At 44.1% G+C, this 20,280-nt stretch overlaps 2 protein-coding genes across 6 annotated transcripts; one reads left to right on the top strand and one right to left on the bottom strand.

Annotated features, from left to right (window-relative positions):
* The first annotated feature begins 661 nt into the window (after window positions 1–661).
* LOC110537079 (RILP-like protein 1) lies at window positions 662–18,078 on the top strand. 5 transcript variants are annotated; one of them, XM_021622839.2, is made up of 11 exons: window positions 662–1,285; window positions 5,090–5,237; window positions 7,902–8,020; window positions 8,427–8,525; window positions 8,632–8,778; window positions 10,071–10,232; window positions 14,520–14,570; window positions 14,659–14,813; window positions 14,983–15,090; window positions 15,413–15,500; window positions 16,248–16,386. In XM_021622839.2, exons 1-11 carry the CDS (start codon window positions 998–1,000, stop codon window positions 16,251–16,253), a joined length of 1,371 nt encoding a protein of 456 aa, XP_021478514.2. In that variant the 5' UTR covers window positions 662–997; the 3' UTR covers window positions 16,254–16,386. The 5 variants fall into 5 exon arrangements, with proteins under 5 accessions (XP_021478514.2, XP_021478513.2, XP_021478516.2 ...); XM_021622838.2 differs by lacking the exon at window positions 15,413–15,500 and having other exon boundaries at window positions 663–1,285; window positions 16,248–18,078; XM_021622841.2 differs by lacking the exons at window positions 10,071–10,232; window positions 15,413–15,500 and having other exon boundaries at window positions 663–1,285; window positions 16,248–18,078.
* snrnp35 (small nuclear ribonucleoprotein 35 (U11/U12)) lies at window positions 17,719–20,231 on the bottom strand. Its single transcript, XM_021622843.2, has 2 exons — window positions 19,305–20,231; window positions 17,719–19,209 (listed from the first exon to the last, which is right to left on the bottom strand). Exon 2 carries the CDS (start codon window positions 19,176–19,178, stop codon window positions 18,342–18,344), a length of 837 nt encoding a protein of 278 aa, XP_021478518.1. The 5' UTR covers window positions 19,179–19,209; window positions 19,305–20,231; the 3' UTR covers window positions 17,719–18,341.
* Window positions 20,232–20,280: the final 49 nt, after the last annotated feature.

Below are 20,280 nucleotides of genomic sequence, written 5' to 3'. Positions count from 1 at the left end.
AGGCCACCATTGTAAATAAGAATTTGTTCTTAAATGACTTGCCTAGTTAAATAAAATGTAAATCAATTCCTCCTCCTTCTCCCACAAAACTCACACAATGAAAGAAAAGAAGCGTGGTTAGCCAAATTTTCGGAATAGTTTTATCTGTGAATGTGTTAGGCCTTATAGTCTACTACTTGAAGTATGTGTTTACATATTGGACCAATGTATGTATTTTATTGATTACTATTTTAAGTTTATTATATTGTACATGTTTCATTTGACAGTATACTGTAGTGCAGGGTGGATTTCCATAGTCAATGTTATTCTTTCTATAATAAACACAATCCAGTCATTACACTGATCTGATTTATAATATTGTGGGATTAATTATGATGCCTATGTCTAATCCTTCTCCCCTCATTAATTATCATCATAGGATGGCAGGTAGCCTAGTGGCTAAGACTGTTTGTGACAGTAAATAAAAGGCTGACGTTTCAAATCCCTTAGCCGACTAGGTGAAAAATATGGCTATGTGCCCTGTATTCTGTCACAACAACTGATTTTTTTTGCCACTAGTGGGAGATAATATACCACTCAGACTGAGATGTCATGTTCTATTATTTTTTCCAAGTTCAACCTAGCAGCGACCTCATGCGATTGATATTCCTGACATGCGCATTACAAACTGCAATCTGACCACAGAATCGGAAAAGAACGACAGCAAAGACAAGACCACAATGGGACAGCGCCGGGTGATTTCATCAAATTTATCAGAAATCCCTTACAAGACGTCCGACAGGAGTAGAAAAACGCAATCGATACTCATTTAAGGACTAATTGAAGTGGAACAGATACACACAGAACGAGCCGAACGACGAAAAGTCAATAGTTTTTCCTAAGGGAGGAAGTTTATTGTGGCGAAGGAAATATAATAGACCGGGTAAGCAGGGTGGGTCTACGGAAAGCAGCCAGAGCGGGGTACAGTCAGAATACAAACTCACCCACCCAGCCAGACATGGAGGAGTTCGGGTCAGCGTTGGAAAAGAATGTGACCGATTTAACGGTTATGGACGTGTATGACATAGCCGCGGTAGTGGGCCAAGAGTTTGAGAGGATCATTGATCAGTACGGCTGCGAGGCTCTGTCCAGGCTCATGCCCAAAGTAGTGCGGGTGCTGGAAATCGTGGAGGTGATGGTCAGTAGGAACAGCATCAGCCCGGAGACAGATGAGCTGAGGCTGGAGCTGGATAAACTACGCCTGGAGAGGATGGACCGGCTGGAGAAAGAGAAGAAACACAAGAAGGTCACAATTATCTTATACAGGATGAGATAAATCATAGGCCTGAGATTAATAATAGGGGTAGTTGTTACCAAACGTAGCCTAATTTATAACAGTAGGCCTAATAATAGGCATAATAACCTAATCATTTAAGGTGAAGATATGACAATACTGGTAACAAAAAATAGAAAAGAAAGAAAGAAAACAAATAGAAAGAACAGAAAGAGAAGGCAACTAATTTGCCATCATGAGAATAATGCAATTACATTGTTATAACAATAACTTTGTAAAGTGTACTAGGCATTTTGAATAGTTGGCCGATACTATATATTAATATAATTGAAAATCTAACCACTGATATACCCGCTCTAAAATATGAATCTGACATTAATGACAACTTGATTGACTGTGGATAGGCTACATTGCAAATGAAGTAAGGAGGTAAGGCATTAAATAGGCCATAGTGGCAAAGTAATTACAATTTAGCAATTGACACTGGAGTGATAGATGTGCAGGTGTTGGCTTTGGGGAGCGCGTGCTACGGGTGGGTGCTGCTATGGTGACCAGTGAGCTGAGATAAGGCGAAGCTTTACCTATTTGGCGACAAATATGTAGCAAGGACCAGCCGACGAGAGCGTACAGGTCGCAGTGGTGGGTAGTATTTGGGGCTTTGGCGACAAAACGGATGGCACTGTGATAGACTGCATCCAATTTGCTAGTAGGTCTATAACATGTCACATTTACATGAAACCTATATCTCTATCCCTAGTTATGTTCCTTTGCCCTGGGCCCAAGCCCGTAGGGGGCCCAGGGGCAGAATTAATGTTATATATGTATAAAAAATACATTACTGGAACCACAGGAGCTGGGTCTCAAATGTTCAAAATAAACCAAAGAGCTTAACTTAGCCACAGAGGATCAATAGCTTCTCTATAAAAAAATAGCTGTGGATTAAGTTTTATCACAAGCGCATACAGGTAACTGGAAAAATAAAGGAAACACCAACAGAAGAGCCAATGAGTGGTCCTAAACCATGCCAGGAAGATGCACCTCACACTAGAGGTCGACCGATTCATCGGAATGGCTGATTAATTAGGGCCGATTTCAAGTTTTCATAACAATCGGAAATCGGTATTTTTGGACACCGTTTTGGCAGATTTATTTATTTATATATACATTTTTTACACCTCTATTTATTTAACTAGGTAAGTCAGTTAAGAACACATTCTTATTTTCAATGACGGCCTAGGAACGGTGGGTTAACTGCCTTGTTCAGGGGCAGAACAGATTTTTACCTTGTCAGCTAGGGGATTCAATCTTGCAACCTTACAGTTAACTAGTCCAACACTATAACCACCTGCCTCATTGCACTCCACGAGGAGCCTGCCTGTTACGCGAATGCAGTAAGAAGCCAAGGTAAATTACTAGCTAGCATTAAATTTATCTTAGAAAAAACAATCAATCAATCATAATCACTAGTTAACTACACATGGTTGATGATATTACTAGTTTATCTAGCGTGTCCTGCGTTGCATTTAATCGATGCGGTGCGCATTTGCGAAAAAGGACTGTCGTTGCTCCAACGTGTACCTAACCATAAACATAAATGCCTTTCTTAAAAACAATACACAAGTATATGTTTTTAAACCTGCATATTTAGTTAATTATTGCCTGCTAACATGAATTTCTTTTAACTAGGTAAATTGTGTCACTTCTCTTGCAACAGAGTCAGGGTATATGCAGCAGTTTGTGCCGCCTGGCTCGTTGCAAACTGTGTGAAGACTATTTCTTCCTAACAAAGACAGCCAACTTCGCCACACGGGGGATGATTTAACAAAAGCGCATTTACGAAAAAAGCACAATCGTTGCACGACTGTACCTAACCATAAACATCAATGCCTTTCTTAAAATCAATACACAGAAGTATATATTTTTAAACCTGCATATTTAGCTAAAAGAAAACCAGGTTAGCAGGCAATATTAACCAGGTGAAATTGTGTCACTTCTCTTGCGTTCATTTCACGCAGAGTCAGGGTATATGCAACAGTTTGCTCCCTCTGCTGTTTCCTGAAGTTCATGATCATCTCCTTTGTTTTTTTGACATTGAGTGAGAGGTTATTTTCCTGACACCACACTCCGAGGGCCCTCACCTCCTCCCTGTAGGCCATCTGGTCGCTGTTGGTAACCAAGCCTACCACTGTAGTGTTGTCTGCAAACTTGATGATTGTGTTAGAGGCGTGCATGGCCACGCAGTCATGGGTGAACAGGGAGTACAGGAGAGGGCTGAGAACGCACCCTTGTGGGGCCCCAGTGTTGAGGATCAGCGGGGTGGAGATGTTGTTTCCTACCTTCACCACCTGGGGCGGCCCGTCAGAAATTCCAAGACACAGTTGCACAGGGCGGGGTTGAGACCCAGGGTCTTGAGCTTAATGACAAGTTTGGAGGGTACTATGGTATTAAATGCTGAACTGTAGTCAATGAACAGCATTCTTACATAGGTATTCCTCTTGTCCTGATGGGATAGGCCAGTGTGCAGTGTGATGGTGATTGCATCGCCCTATTGGGGCGGTAAGCAAATTGGAGTGGGTATAGGGTATCAGGTATGGTAGAGACGATATGCTCCTTGACTCTCAAAGCACTTTGTGATGACAGAAGTGAGTGCAACGGGACGATAGTCATTTAGTCAGTTACCTTAGCTTTCTTGGGAACAGGAACAATGGTGGCTATCTTGAAGCATGTGGGGACAACAGACTGGGATAGGGATTGATTGAATATGTCCGTGAACACACCAGCCAGCTGGTCTGCGCATGCTCTGAGGCAGCCTTGCGAGGGTTAACACGTTTAAATGTTTTGCTCACGTTGGCCACGGAGAAGGAGAGCCCAAAGGCTTTGGTAGCGGGCCATGTCAGTGGCGCTGTATTGTCCTCAAAGCAAGCAAAGAAGTTAATTAATTTTAATTTGTCTGGGAGCAAGACGTTGATGTCCGCAACGGGGCTGGTTTTCTTTTTGTAATCCGTGATTGACTGTAGACCCTGCCACATACGTCTTGTGTTTGAGCCGTTGAATTGCGACTCTACTTTGTCTCTATACTGATGCTTTGCTTGTTTGATTGCCTTGCGGAGGGAATAGCTGCACTGTTTGTATTCGGTCACGTTTCCAGTCGTCTTGCCATGATTAAAAGCGGTGGTTCGCACTTTCATTTTTGGGCGAATGCTGCCATCAATCCACGGTTTATGGTTAGGAAATGTTTTAATAGTCACAGAGGGTACGACATCTCTGATGCACTTGCTAATAAGTTAGCGTATACATCAATGTTGTTGTCTGAGGCGATCTGGAACATATCTCAGTCCATGTGATCGAAGCAATCCTGAAGAGTGGAATCCAGTTGGTCAGACCAGCGTGGGACAGAACGGATGGCGTGCGTTTCCTGTTTTAGTTTCTGTCTATAGGCTGGGAGCAACAAAATGGAGTCATGGTCAGATTTGCCGAAAGCAGGGCGGGGGAGGGCTTTGTATGCATCGCGGAAGTTAGAGTAGCAATGATCCAGAATGCTAGCAGCCCGTGTCGCGCATTCAATATGCTGATAGAATTTTGGAAGTCTAGTTCTCAGGTTAGCTTTGTTAAAATCCCCGGTTATAATAAATGCAGCCTAAGGACGTATGTAAAGGCTGTATGTAAAGGCAGGATGTGTGTAAAGGCAGCCTCAGGATGTATGGTATCCAGTTTGCATAGAGTCAAGTGAAGTTCTTTCAGGGCAGACGAGGTATCTCTCTGTGTGTGTATATGTTAACTCTATGTGTGTGTATGTGTGTGTGTGTGTGTGTGTAGGAGTTGGAGCTGGTAGAAGATGTATGGCGAGGGGAGGCCCAGGACCTGTTGTCTCAGATCGCTCAACTTCAGGAAGAGAACAAGACTCTTCTCACTAACATGTCCATCAAAGATCCCATGAGTGAAGAGGACATACAGAGGCACGAAGGTACTCAACCCTAAACCCCTCACTCTACACCCTGGACTCTTAACCCACACATGCATTATTACTTTAAATGTTTATCTGGTACTGACTCAAAACTTAATGAGAAGTCACATCAACTCCATTTAAGTTATGATAACAAATTAACTTCTTTAAAATTGTTTTTAAAATCTGTTTTTGCATGTACATTGAGTGATTAATCATATACTAAACTAATCCAATCATTTAGTTCGATTTTTTGCACCCGTTACTGAAAATGTTGTTCCAGTTTATATGGCTTAGGTTGCCTGCTCACACGGCTCCTAAACATGTCAGTCATTATGAATGCAGGTTTCGGGTGAATAAACATTGAAACTGTTGGATATCCTAACTTCAGCTGGACACCAATAGGAATTACACATCACTTTGAAAGCCAATGTAATGTGACTTTCACCTGGGGTTGCTTAATTCTGGTAAATTTTCCAAGTTTTCCAGAAATCGCGGTTGGATTATTCCTGGAAATCCTTTGTGGGATTTTTTTTTTTTATATATGGGAATTTCAATAAAGTTACCGGAATTTTGTAGGCCTGATGTGGCCTGTAAACCATGAGTTTCAGGCCACTGTAGTAGGGTAATGTAACGGTTGTCGTCGATGGAAGAAAGAGAGGAGTGAGTGTTCATCTTGATTTAATAATAATCAAAAAACTGAACACTTCAAATTACAACACAACAAACGTGACACCCGAAACAGTTCTATCTGGTGCAGACACACAAAGACTGAAAACAACCACCCACAAAACCCCAACAGAAAACAGGCTACCTAAATATGGTTCCCAATCAGAGACAATGACTAACAACTGCCTCTGATTGAGAACCATATCAGGCCAAACAAGAAACCCCACATAGAAACAGAAAACATAGACTGCCCACCCAACTCACGCCCTGACCACAAAATAACTATGGTCAGAACGTGACAGGTAAAGCTTGGCCTCAAAGTAAGACTTTATGAGATATGAATGTATTGTTATGAGTTTAATTATAATGATAACATTCACCTAGGAACTCACTTAGAGTGAGAATGAACGAATTGAACAACCGTGTCTCTGTCACTAACAAATACAGTCATGGGTGGTAACTACAATTCAGTTGAAAAGGCAAGACACACTGGGAAATTATATTGGGAGACATTACTCAAACATTTTAAGCTGATACAACTTAAATCTGGACCCCCTACAGGGTCACAGTGACTCTATCAGTTTGAGTTAAGACTACAAAATCATATATTAAAAGATACAGTATATTAAAGGCAACAGGTTTCCTCAAAAGTTTTTAGTAATGGGGCACATTGGGTTTACAGTGCACACACAATAACAATATTGAAAGAATGTGGGTTACACATGCATACCATACAAACACCCTCAGAACAGCCTCAATTTGTCAGGGCATAGACTCTACAAGGGGTCGAAAGCATTCCACGGGATGCTGGCCCATGTTGACTCCAAAACATCCCACAATTGTCCTTTGGGTGCTGTACCATTCTTGATACACAAGGGAAACTGTTGAGTGGGAAAAACCCAGCAGCGTTGCAGTTCTTGACACACTCAAACAGGTGCACCTGACACCTACTACCATACCCTGTTCAAAGGCACTTAAATGTTTTGTCTTGTCCATTCACCATCTGAATGACACACATACATAATCAATGTCTCAATTGTCTCAAGGCTTAAAAATCCTTCTTTAACCTGTCTCCTCCCTTTCATCTACACTGATTGAAGTGAGTGGGATCATAGCTTTCACCTGGATTCACCTGCTCAGTCTGTCATGGAAGTAGTAGGTGTTCCTAATGTTTTGTACACTCAATGTACACCGTCGCTCCCTCGCTCTCTCTCTCTCTCTCTCTCACACACACACACACACACACACACACACACACACACACACACACACACACACACACACACACACACACACACACACACACACACACACACACACACACACACACAAACACACACACACACACACACACACACACACACACACACACACACACACACACACACACACACACACACACAAAGGAGGCCTTCTCTGTGTTTGAGGCTGAGCCAGTCTCATCACTGTGAGTGGCTCTGTTGTGATGTCACAGAGGGGATACAGTCCCCCTGACGCACACACACACACACACACACACACACACACATACAAGAAGACAGGCACAGAGACAGACCACCCTCAGTGTTCCGTACACCTGCTAGACACACACACACTGCATTATCATGCTTCATGCACACATAAGTCTCCACAAAGTCCCCCCAGTCCCCTCTCCACCTGCTCAGTGAGTCCTGACTGAAGTTTAAAAGTCTTGCTTCCTCCATCGTTTATATTCAGGGCTGTGTCAGCCAGGGGTACGCAGTGTCTGTGACAGAGAAATCAGGTGTGTGTGCTGTTTTCTATTTTAAACCTAGTCGGGCTCACAGACAGGAACTCCGCTGCTGTGCTCATATTCACTTGATGTATTCTCCCATGCAGTTCAACATGTGTACACATAATACACACAGGGTATTCATGTTGTTCTAACTTGGCTCCTTTCTCCTGTGTTTTGGCTGCCAGGCCTTTATATTGTTCCTCAATACTTACTGCTCTGCATCTCAGGTTGTCAGATCTGATGTTGATTTGTTGCGTTGCCAGGTATGTCGGAGCGGGAGCGTCAGGTGATGAAGAAGCTGAAGGAGGTAGTGGACAAGCAGAGAGACGAGATCCGAGCCAAAGACCGCGAGCTCACGCTCAAGAATGAGGACGTTGAGGCAGTAAGGGCGGCAGGATGGGTGCTTGCTTGGGGTAGAAGTTGTCCCTCCCTATACATAGACCTAAGATCAGCTAACCCTTCCCCAATTCTACCCTTAGCCATTAGGAGGGAGAACAAAAAGCTGACCTTAAGTCAGTGGTCAGGGGTCAGGGACTCCTTGTAGGGTGTGGGGAATCTGTTTATTTATTCAAGTGTATTGATTTGATGGATCAATTAACTCTCTTCTCTTTCTCTGTTTCCCTCTTTATTACATCCTCCTGTACTTGTTCTCTCTCTATGACCCGCTCTCTGTTCTGCCTGTCCCCTAACTCTCTCACACTTCTTCTCATTTCTCCCCCCTCTATCTCTACCCCATCCATCCATATCCCTGCATCTCCCTTCCCCTCCATCCCTTCACCTCTTTCTAGCTCCAGCAGCAGCAGTCTCGTCTGATGAAGATCAACCATGACCTGCGCCATAAGATCTCTGTGGTGGAAGCTCAAGGGAAAGCCCTCATCGAGCAGAAGGTTCCAAGCCCTTAGGATGTGTAATACATATTGTTTTACCAACTGTATATGCAAAACAAAAGAGTTCAGAATTATTTTTTAAATGTATTATATTTGAATGTTTAAGGTGGAACTGGAGGCGGGAGCTCAGGCACGGGTACAGGAAATGGGAGCACTCCGGCAGGAAGTTACACGTTTAAGGGAGCGACTGCAAGGAGACATGCCCCCTCAGGGTCCAGAGGTGCCTCCTCCCCAGCTCCCATCCCCTGCACAGGTAATAACAACACCTGCTCAGGTCGCACAAACCCAGCCAGGCACAGCTACACAGGAAACACTCACCTGCACATGTAACTATACAGTTTATACAGGCAGACATGCTCCCAGCAGACCCAGGTGCTACATTATAACCTTAGCAGGCTCTGGCAGAGTCACATGCAGTGTGCTGGTATTCTCTTTTCTTTCCACATCTATGAGAGTATCTTTGCAGCCTGAGTTCATTTATAGCAGTCTGACTCACAGCCTGTAGAGCCTGGCTGTAGCTAGTGAGTCAGGGAGCATGGAGTCGCTGCCTCATCGGAAAACATGACCTAGCTATCATTGGAGGTGGAGGGAGGGGGCCAGACAGAAATAGCCTTCCTCCCTTCTACCCCTCCACAGTCAGCCAACCAGCCAACCAACCAGCCAGCCAACCAGCCAACCAACCAGCCAACCAACCAGCCAACCAGAGGGATATAAAAAGAGACAGAATGGCAGCCAGACAAATCAGGACAGCTAAAAGTGACCTGACAATGACCTGTATAGTCACCAAATGGGTTCACTGGTAGCCAAATTAAACACAGATTTTTCACAGACTTCATACAGCAAGTGTAACACGTACACTGAGTGTACAAAACATTATGAACACCTGCCCTTTCCATGACATAGACTGACCAGCTAAATCCAGGTGAAAGATGTGATCCTTCACAGATGTAATTTGTTAAATCACATTCAATCCGTGTAGATGAAGGGGAGGAGGCAGGTTAAAGAAGGACTGTTAAGCCTTGAGACAGTTGAGACATGTATTGTGTTTGTGTGCCATTCAGAGGCTGAATGGGCAAGACAAAAGATTGAAGTGCCTTTGAATATAGTATGGTAGTAGGTGTCAGGTGCACTGGTTTGTGTACCTCAAGAACTGCAACACTGCTTGGTTTTTCACGCTCAATAGTTTTCCATGTGTATCAAGGATGGTCCACCACCCAGAACATCCAGTCAACTTGACACAACTGTGGGAAGCATTGGAGTCAACATGGGCCAGCATCCCTGTGGAAAGCTTTTGACACCTTGTAGTGTCCATGTTCTGACAAATTGAGGCTGTTCTGAGGTGCTGTGCAACTCAATATTTAGGAAGGTGTTCTTAATGTGTTGCACACTCAGTTGTACACTCATCACCCACAATACTCTGCAGTACGATTTATGTTTTCACTTTCCTTTTACAATGTCTGTAAGAATTTTCTAGAGAGATTTGATCTCAGTGAGACTAACCTGGATAAAAAAAAGGTACAATAACTCCCCTCCCCCTCCCCCCAGCCTGGTATTCCCTCCTCAGAGGCGGGGATTCAGGGTGTGGGCTGGCCCGAACCAGACAGACACTACCCCCCAGAGCTGCGGTTGGGGCATTACGATCCCGCCCCGCGTCTCCCGTCCCTGGATGCTGATGAGGATGTAGAGGAAGAGGCAGTGTTGCTATGGGTAACACCGTAGTGCTAGCTAGCCGCCCCCAGAATGGTGTGTTTGTCGTGACCTCTAACCTTTGCACCGCCACCGTCCCCCTAAACAGTGTTCTATAGATGCTGGTTTAGCTAGAGAACAGAGTGCTGCCTGAGTGACCGGTCAAGGACTGTGTTTTTGATCCAGCAAACCTTGGTAGTTCAGCATGTGAGTCAGTGAACCCTTTTCCCTAACTAAACTTTACCACATAAGTGTGTGTTTGAGAGTAAGATGAAGAGTGAGGGATTGTGTATGGATACAGTATGTGTTGGAGTGTGCATATGCATACGTTACAGTCAGTGTGTGTGTCGGGGAAGGATATATACAGTATATACTGTATTGTATATACAGTACCAGTCAAAAGTTTGGACACACCTACTCATTCACAGGTTTTCCTTTATTTTTACTATTTTCTACATTGTTTTTATTTTTTTATTTTTTTATTTATTTCACCTTTATTTAACCAGGTAGGCTAGTTGAGAACAAGTTCTCATTTGCAACTGCGACCTGGCCAAGATAAAGCATAGCAGTGTGAGCAGACAACACAGAGTTACACATGGAGTAAACAATTAACAAGTCAATAACACAGTAGAAAAAAAGGAGAGTCTATATACATTGTGTGCAAAAGGCATGAGGAGGTAGGCGAACAATTACAATTTTGCAGATTAACACTGGAGTGATAAATGATCAGATGGTCATGTACAGGTAGAGATATTGGTGTGCAAAAGAGCAGAAAGTAAATAAATAAAAACAGTATGGGGATGAGGTAGGTAAAAATGGGTGGGCTATTTACCGATAGACTATGTACAGCTGCAGCGATCGGTTAGATGCTCAGATAGCAGATGTTTGAAGTTGGTGAGGGAGATAAAAGTCTCCAACTTCAGCGATTTTTGCAATTCGTTCCAGTCAAAGGCAGCAGAGAACTGGAACGAAAGGCGGCCAAATGAGGTGTTGGCTTTAGAGATGATCAGTGAGATACACCTGCTGGAGCGCGTGCTATGGGTGGGTGTTCCCATCGTGACCAGTGAACTGAGATAAGGCGGAGCTTTACCCAGCATGGACTTGTAGATGACCTGGAGCCAGTGGGTCTGGCGACGAATATGTAGCGATGGCCAGCCGACTAGAGCATACAGGTCGCAGTGGTTGGTGGTATAAGGTGCTTTAGTGACAAAATGGATGGCACTGTGATAAACTGCATCCAGTTTGCTGAGTAGAGTGTTGGAAGCAATTTTGTAGATGACATCGCCGAAGTCGAGGATCGGTAGGATAGTCAGTTTTACTAGGGTAAGTTTGGCGGCGTGAGTGAAGGAGGCTTTGTTGCGGAATAGAAAGCCGACTCTAGATTTGATTTTCGATTGGAGATGTTTGATATGAGTCTGGAAGGAGAGTTTACAGTCTAGCCAGACACCTAGGTACTTATAGATGTCCACATATTCAAGGTCGGAACCATCCAGGGTGGTGATGCTAGTCAGGCGTGCGGGTGCAGGCAGCGAACGGTTGAAAAGCTTTCTTTTTAGTTTTACTAGCGTATAAGATTAGTTGGAGGCCACGGAAGGAGTGTTGTATGGCATTGAAGCTCGTTTGGAGGTTAGATAGCACAGTGTTCAAGGACGGGCCGGAAGTATATAGAATGGTGTCGTCTGAGTAGAGGTGGATCACGGAATCGCCCGCAGCAAGAGCAACATCATTGATATATACAGAGAAAAGAGTCGGTCCGAGAATTGAACCCTGTGGCACCCCCATAGAGACTGCCAGAGGACCGGACAGCATGCCCTCCGATTTGACACACTGAACTCTGTCTGCAAAGTAGTTGGTGAACCAGGCAAGGCAGTCATCAGAAAAACCGAGGCTACTGAGTCTGCCGATAAGAATATGGTGATTGACAGAGTCGAAAGCCTTGGCAAGGTCGATGAAGACGACTGCACAGTACTGTCTTTTATCGATGGCGGTTATGATATCGTTTAGTACCTTGAGCGCGGCTGAGGTGCACCCGTGACCGGCTCGGAAACCAGATTGCACAGCGGAGAAGGTACGGTGAGATTCGAGATGGTCAGTGACCTGTTTGTTGACTTGGCTTTCGAAGACCTTAGATAGGCAGGGCAGGATGGATATAGGTCTGTAACAGTTTGGGTCCAGGGTGTCTCCCCCTTTGAAGAGGGGGAATAATAGAATAATAGTGTAATATAATAATAATAGATTGTAGAATAATAGTGAAGACATCAAAACTATGAAATAACACATATGGAATCATGTAGTAACTAAAAAGGTGTTAAACAAGTCTAAATATATTTTATATTTGAGATTCTTCAAAAGTAGCCACCCTTTGCCTTGATGACAGCTTTGCAAACTCTTGGGATTCTCTCAACCAGCTTCATGAGGTAGTCACCTGGAATGCTTTTCCAACAGTTTTGAAGGAATTCCCACATATGCTGAGCACTTTTTGGCTGTGTTTAATTCACTCTGCTGTCCAACTCATCCCAAACCATCTCAATTGGTTTGAGGTCGGGTGATTGTGGAGGCCAGATCATCTGATGCAACATTTCATCACTCGCCTTCTTGGTCAAATAGCACTTACACAGCCTGGAGGTGTGTTGGGTCATTGTCCTATTGAAAAACAAATGATAGTCCCACTAAGAGCAAACCAGATGGAATGGCGTATCGCTGCAGAATGCTCTAGTAGCCATGCTGGTTAAGTGTACCTTGAATTCTAAATAAAGTGTGTCACCAGCAAAGCACCCCCACACCATCACACCTCATCCATGCTTCACGGTGGGAACCACACATGCGGAGATCAGCCGTTCACATACTCTGCGTCTCACAAAGACACAGCAGTTGGAACCCAAAATCTCAAATTTGGACTCATCAGCCTAAAGGACAGATTTCCACCAGTCTAATGTCCATTGCTCGTGTTTCTTGGCCCAAGCAAGTCTCTTCTTTTTATTGGTGTCCTTTAGTAGTGGTTTCTTTGTATCAATTTGACCATGAAGACCTGATTCACGCAGTCTCCTCTGAATAGTTGAGGATGAGATGTATCTGTTACTTGAACTCTGTGAAGCAATTATTTGGGCTGCAATCTGAGGTGCAGTTAACTCTAATTAATGAACTTATCCTCTGCAGCAAAGGTAACCAACCGTAACTTCCTTTCCTGTGGCGGTCCTCATATTTCATCATTGATGTTTTTTGCGACTGCACTTGAAGAAACTTTCAAAGTTCTTGAAATATTCCGGATTGATTAACCTTCATGTCTTTAAAGTAATGAAGGGCTGTCGTTTCTCTTTGCCTCTTTGCTTATTTGAGTTGTTCTTGTCATAATATGGACTTGGTATTTTACCAAATAGGGCTATCTTCTGTATACCAATTCCACAAATTAACTTTTAACAAGGCACACCTGTTAATTGACATGCATTCTAGGTGACGACCTCATGAAGCTGGTTGAGCAAAGCTGTCATCAAGGCAAAGGGTGGCTACTTTAAAGAATCTCAAATATATTTTGTTTGTTTAATACTTTTTTGGTTACTACATGATTCTATATGTGTTATTTCATAGTTTTGACGTCTTCACTATTATTCTACAATATAGAAAATAGTAAAAATAAAGAAAAAACATGGTGTGTCCAAACTTTTGCCAGCTACTGTACATGCACAGTGTGTGTGTGCTCCTGCCTGCAGTTCTACTACCCCAGTTTGAACACCCTAAATGTTGATTTAGATGGCACAGAGCATGTGTGAATTAAGTGTCCCTCTACCAACTATGTCAGTGTTTGTGTGTGTGTGTGTGTGTGTGTGTGTGTGTGTGTGTGTGTGTGTGTGTGTGTGTGTGTGTGTGTGTGTGTGTGTGTGTGTGTGTGTGTGTGTGTGTGTGTGTGTGTGAGATAACTGGGTCAGACTGTACCACTGCAGCTGTCACATCTAAACATAGACTGCACTGACACCCCATGGACTAGTTCAGTCTCTTTCCTTTCATCTGCAATGGCAAAGTATGTAGTTGGCACCAACAGAACTTAGAGCATTAGAACGTTAGTTTAGCCAGTCATGATAATAGCATGACTGGTTGTTCATGCCTCTTTTTTTCACGCTTCATTTGCTACACAGTGACTTGCTAAAAGACTGTTTGCTGCATGACTGACCTCTGTTGGTTGCAAGCAATGAGTTAGTCTGAAGATCAGTATCTGAGGTAAGGAAGGAAGGCAGGAAGGAGAGAAGGGTGCATTGCCTTAGTATTGTAACAGGGCCCAGGGTCTGACCTACAGTTCTCTTCCTGTGCCACCAGGAGGCGATGTGTGATCAGGACACACCTGCTCTGTTTCAACATTTTACCAAGGTATCCCTCCTTTCTTCTATTCCTTCCTTTCCTGCCCTCCTCTCTTCCTTTCATCATCCCATGGTGTAATGTGCCTGTCCCCCACTAGGAGGCACTATGTGATGAGGAGGTGGACGGCCTGGACCAGAAGGATCCCAACAGGCCCCGGTTCACACTACAGGAGCTGAGAGACGTTCTGCATGAGAGGAACGAGCTCAAGTCCAAAGTGTTCGTGCTGCAGGAGGAGGTCGCCTACTACAAAAGGCAGCCATCTTTATTTTTACCATATAAACAGAACATGTTTAGAAAAACATAAACAATCAGATGAGATTATCGCAGTTTGTCAGGTTTAATTTAAGAAGTTAAAAGTGAACAATATTGACAATGCTGATGATGATGGTAGTGGAGTGATGACTGTTCTTCCTCTCTCCAGTGAAGAGGTGGAGGATGAGACCGGGCCTCCCACTCCTTCCCCATCCCCCGAACAGCTGAGGGCACGGCCCCGACACAACGCGCAGCCTGAGTCAGGAATCAAACGCCTGTACGTACCAATCACACAGATACACTGGATACCTTTAACATATCGCATTTATGATGCGCACGTGCATTTATCTCCTGGTCAACTAAATCAGCATGTGTGGTTTAAAGTAACCACCATCTGGCAACAACAACATGGCTACATCTCACAGCAGAAGAATATAAATGAAATGTGCTGTGGTTGATGTGGTCCCTCTCCCTCTGTCTCTCTCTCTCTGCTTGCCTCTTTGTGAATGTCTGTGTGTGTATGTGCTTGTGCGGGTATACGCGTGTGTATATTTATTTATACCTGTGTATGTGTGTGTGTGTGTACCTCTGTGTGACAGGATCTTCACAGCCATAATGCCGATGGTGGCGGCTGGGTTGATTCCAGATGACCCCACTTTACAGCCAATCAGACGTCTCATATCCCTTGTACGACCCCTGTCATTGGTTGGCCTCTGTGTCACTCACTGTTAGCTAACACCCCCCATCCAATGCTTTTATTCGTGTGGCCAGGAGTTTTTCTTACCTTGTGATCTAACCAGTAAAAACTCTGGGCCCTGTTTATCGGACCTGCATGGACCCTCCCACCCCATGTAGGTGTTTGTATTCTGATTGGCTGATTGTGGGGATATCTAAATCACTGTCCAGTGTGAAGATGGTAGATTATTAGAATCAGCCAATCAGAATAGAATGTTTATTCACTCCCGTTTCCAATTCACTAACAGATTTGTATAAAACTTTTGCTTTTTCTCTGCTCCTGTTGCTTTGTGCTCTAACCCAGATGTCCTTTCAGTCTCCACTCATAACTCACTAGGTAGAAATCACAGGAGGTTGGTGGCACCTTAAATGGGGAGGACGGGCTCGTGGTAATGGTTGAAGCAGAATAGGTGGAATGGCAGCAAATACATCAAACACATGAGCCATTCCATTAGTTCCTTTCCTGCCATTATTATGAGCCGTCCTCCCCTCAGCAGCCTCCACTGGTAGAAATGCATCTCACTTCTATGTATTTTAACAGTTATAACCAGGACTCTAAATAATATGTCTGGAGAACATAAAGGAACAATGACGCTGAGTAGTGAAGTCCACTTTTTTGTCTCTCTTTTTCTCTGTCCTTCTCGACTCTTCCCTCCTCTCTTCCTCCTCTGTTCTTCCATGCTTCCTCTTCTCTCCCAGGTTTAGCTTCTTCTCTCGTGACAAGAGGCGGAACTCCCAGCGGAATGCACAGTTTGATGACAGCTTCAGCTCGTGGGCGGGGAATGATGAGGTGTACACAGAACAGGCCCAGGAGGCTTTGCAGCACATGTAGTGATTGGACAGCGTTTGATGATGTCACTCAGAACTCTTTCCCTGTAACGTTGCAATGCACTTAAAGGCATCGTAAAGGTTAGCTTATTGCACAGTACACACACCTACAGCTCAGCACAGCCATCCACCTACTGAAATACATACTGACACTGAAATACCATCAGCTCTAAGTAACAGAGTCATTCACCCAGCATCTAGAGTAGTGAAACCTAACCACCCTGGCTTTGGCAGTAAAATCCTTGCCTTGCCTTGGGACTGTGCTTAGTGTGCCTGCTGCAGCACAATGGGATTGTATGACATTTTTGCTTCTAAGTGACAGGAATCACAGAGGTTTGAGGGTGAAGAGGAGCCTTTCTTTATCCCAAAGTGAAACCCACCAGAATTGATGGATGCTCAGAGCGGTTCCCTTTGTGATAGAACAGGCAGGGATACACTAGGCGTGTGAGAGACAGGCTTGGAAGGATTGTGGAACGAGGTGACAGGAGATCGAGATAGAGGAACCACACGAGACACTCCAGATAGAGAATCATGGGACACAGAAGAAGAAAGAGGAGAGTTCAATCCAGTAAAGAAACCTTGAAGACAAGTGGGCATGTTTTTTTAAATGATTCAAATAATGGTGGCAGTGCTGACCCAGATGTAGTAGGCTCTGAACCATCTTTATACTCCCTTGGCCCTGAGCTAGACCCGTCATGTCCTTAGAGGCAGCTCGAGGGCACTATGGCTAGGCCCACCTCACCAGCTAAAAAGTGTGTGAACAGATGTGGTGGTTTTTTACAGATCGACCTTGCACATAAATTAATACGTTACTGGGTGTTGAGATGGGATTGCCTAATTTAAAGAAAATGTTATGGGTTTATATTTTTCCAGTGGTGAATGAAGCACAGAAGGTTGTAGTTTTACAATGTCTTATGGAAAGACAGTATTTTTGTTTTGGAATTATTTAACTAGATACTGCTTTTTTGTTTTCAGGACTAGCCAAGTGGTGTACATATGAAGCAAGAGAGACAAAAATATGCAAGTTTGGCTAACTGTATATTTGATATATACATGTACATTTTGAATGGGTGCCATGTTGGAACCAAATGTGACAACACAAACTAAAAACACCATTGAGAATGCAAATTTGAATGTCATTGTGGAATATTTGGTTTAAACATGGATGACAGTTTGCCAAACTCTGTGCTGTGGCTGCAAGATGGTTTGTGAGAAGTAAAATGGTTAGTGTGGATGAGGGAGGTTCTTGATAATGAGTAGTCCTGACTTCAGCAGTCAGGCAGACATAACGCCTCAGCCTCACTATGCTAAGAGATCATTAATACTATTACTATGACTGGACAACTTTTCAATCATTTATTTTATGATGCAAGACACTTAATCAAGGCGCAAAACTAGGGCAACACTTATTTGTGACAAAAGGGATTGATAGTCGAGAAAGGTTATATCTTGTCTGGTGGCAACATCTACACCAAAATGTACACAAAGGGGAAATAAATACAGAATCTATCCAAACAAGGGAAGATGAGGGAAGATGTCAATATATGCAAGACATCCTCCTTTTGCAACAAACTTTATGGACCCGCTTCACACCAAGTAGATTTCTATTGGAAGGATTTTAAATATGATAAATGTCTCAGTTTTCATACAGCTTGTTGCCTTTTTTTCAGATATGCAAACTCAATAAATATGGTGATCCCCAGAATGTTTCATGTATTATGTCAACTTTCTTCAAAATCAGACTGTAAAACAAACTTTATTCACTGCATAAAGAACAACAGGTAGATAATAACACCCTGCTGAGCCAGGCCAGCAGAAGGTTACAGATGACATCACCTGTCCACACCATCCAGGTGAGAAAAAAAAGACCAATGTAGTCCACACGTTTTTGTATTACTTGCTCCACCTCACTCTCCACCCATGCATCCTTTCAGATGTCAGAGAAGTCAGAGGAACCACTGAGTTTCATCTCCTGTCTCTGTGTCTGTACTTATCATCCCTGTGTCTTCTGTCATCCCTCTCTCTCCTGTCATCCCGCTCTCTCGTCGACTCCCGCTCTCTCGTCGACTCCCGCTCTCTCGTCGGCTCCCGCTCATAACTCCTATCCCTCCTCTCTCGGTGGTACTCCCTTTCTACACCCCTCTCTCTCCCTCTGTCTCGGTCATCTCTCCTCCCCCTACTCCCCCAATCAGTCTCTCTCTCACGGCTCAGGGACCCATCTCTGTAGCGCTCCTCCCTCTCTCCTCCTCTCTCACACTCTCTGCTACCACCACCCCATTCCTGGTTCATGGTGACAGGAAGGTTGATGGGTTTGCGGAAGGGTCTGTCCTTCCCACCAAACCGCAGCTGACCAGACTCCTTCTTGCCCCCCTGCCCTCCGCCCAGCCGACGAGGTACCCATCCCTTCAGGGTCCTCTCCTGCTCGAAGTCCACAAACAACTCACTTTGGTCCACCACTAGTTTGTTGGCGTCTCGCCTCGCCCTGACCACGGACCTCTCCTCTTTGTATTCAACGAAGGCATAGCCTTTAGAGAACCCAGTCACTAGGTCCCTCACCAGGCGCAGCCGGCGGATATCCCCGTAATTGGAAAACACTTCATTCAGCTTCTCCTCCGTTGTTTGAGGGTTCAAGCGGGCCACGAATAGAGTGAGGAGCGGGTCCCCCACCACGGCTTTGTTGGGTTTGTAGCGGGCGACCATGGCTCTCCAGACGGCCCGGTCATGGGGCTCCACGTCTGTGCCATCGATGCTGCCCGCCTTGAGAGGGTCGTAGACTTTTGCCACTGGACTCCAGTCGTTCATAACTCTCTTTCTCTGACACTAAACAATGTGGCTGAAAAAAACAAATAGTTAAAAAAAAACTGTACATAAAATGTACATTTGTTTGCGACATAGCTACTGATCATTTTTGGGTGGGTCATTACTTACAAGACGTCGCTGCAAGTTGGACACCAGTCGGAATCTAAAGAATTGTGCATCACTCAAAACAGTCCGTGTAGGAAATGTTTTAATTCAGTACGTTCCGGTAAGAAATGTGTCTCAGTAAGGCCAGCTTTCTTCTTCTTCGATATCATGGCGGTCCGCAAACAAGCGTTTCAAGTACGTGCTGCCACCTACTGTGCTGAAATGTACGATCAGTCATGATCTGCCCAATTCTGTACTTCCATGAAAAATACAAGTAAAAACTAAATAAATCGCTACTAACTTCTACCACAACCTCAAAATTCTCTGACATTGAAACTAAGGAATCCTATCTATACTTTTCCCGGCAAAACTTTCTCAAACCTGAGCATCACTGATAAGCTTTTACTTATTTGACCCGCTTTCCTACTGATCAACCTTTTGGCCTTAGTCACTCTGCCTCCCTTAACATTTTCTTTAATATCTGTGGACATAGATATTGGGACTCACCTCAACCTAGCATAAGCTTCCCATTAAGCTTTTCCATTTGCAGAAGATTCCCTTGCTGAGCCTGGCTCTAACAAAATATTAGCAACCTACCATTTCTAATGAACTGGGCTCTCTTTCTATACGGCATTAGTTAGACGGATAGGTTGTAAATGAGTCCATGTGATCTCATCAAACCATTCACTCGGACACATTATTACTCTTTTGTCCTACCTTGACCTTTTTGCTTTCTACACTAGACTCTCCACTGCTTTCAGTATGATCCCTCTTCTTCCTTTCTTTCCACTAGACCATTCAGATCCTTGACCCTCATCCTCCATATCATCAGCACGGCCATCCATATTGATCGCACTCCAGCACAGCTGTTGCTTCTCCAACCTTTTCTCTATTTCTTCCATTTCGTCCACAATTCTCGCCATTTCCCTTCCCGACCATCGCAGAACTTCTCTTGGTGACACCTATGAACAAGCCCACCCCGTAAAGCCAGTCCTTCTAT

This window comes from Oncorhynchus mykiss, chromosome 12, assembly GCF_013265735.2.
Source record: "Oncorhynchus mykiss isolate Arlee chromosome 12, USDA_OmykA_1.1, whole genome shotgun sequence".
In the NCBI taxonomy this organism is placed as follows: Eukaryota; Metazoa; Chordata; class Actinopteri; order Salmoniformes; family Salmonidae; genus Oncorhynchus; species Oncorhynchus mykiss.
This window is presented reverse-complemented; position numbering and strand designations above follow the sequence as displayed.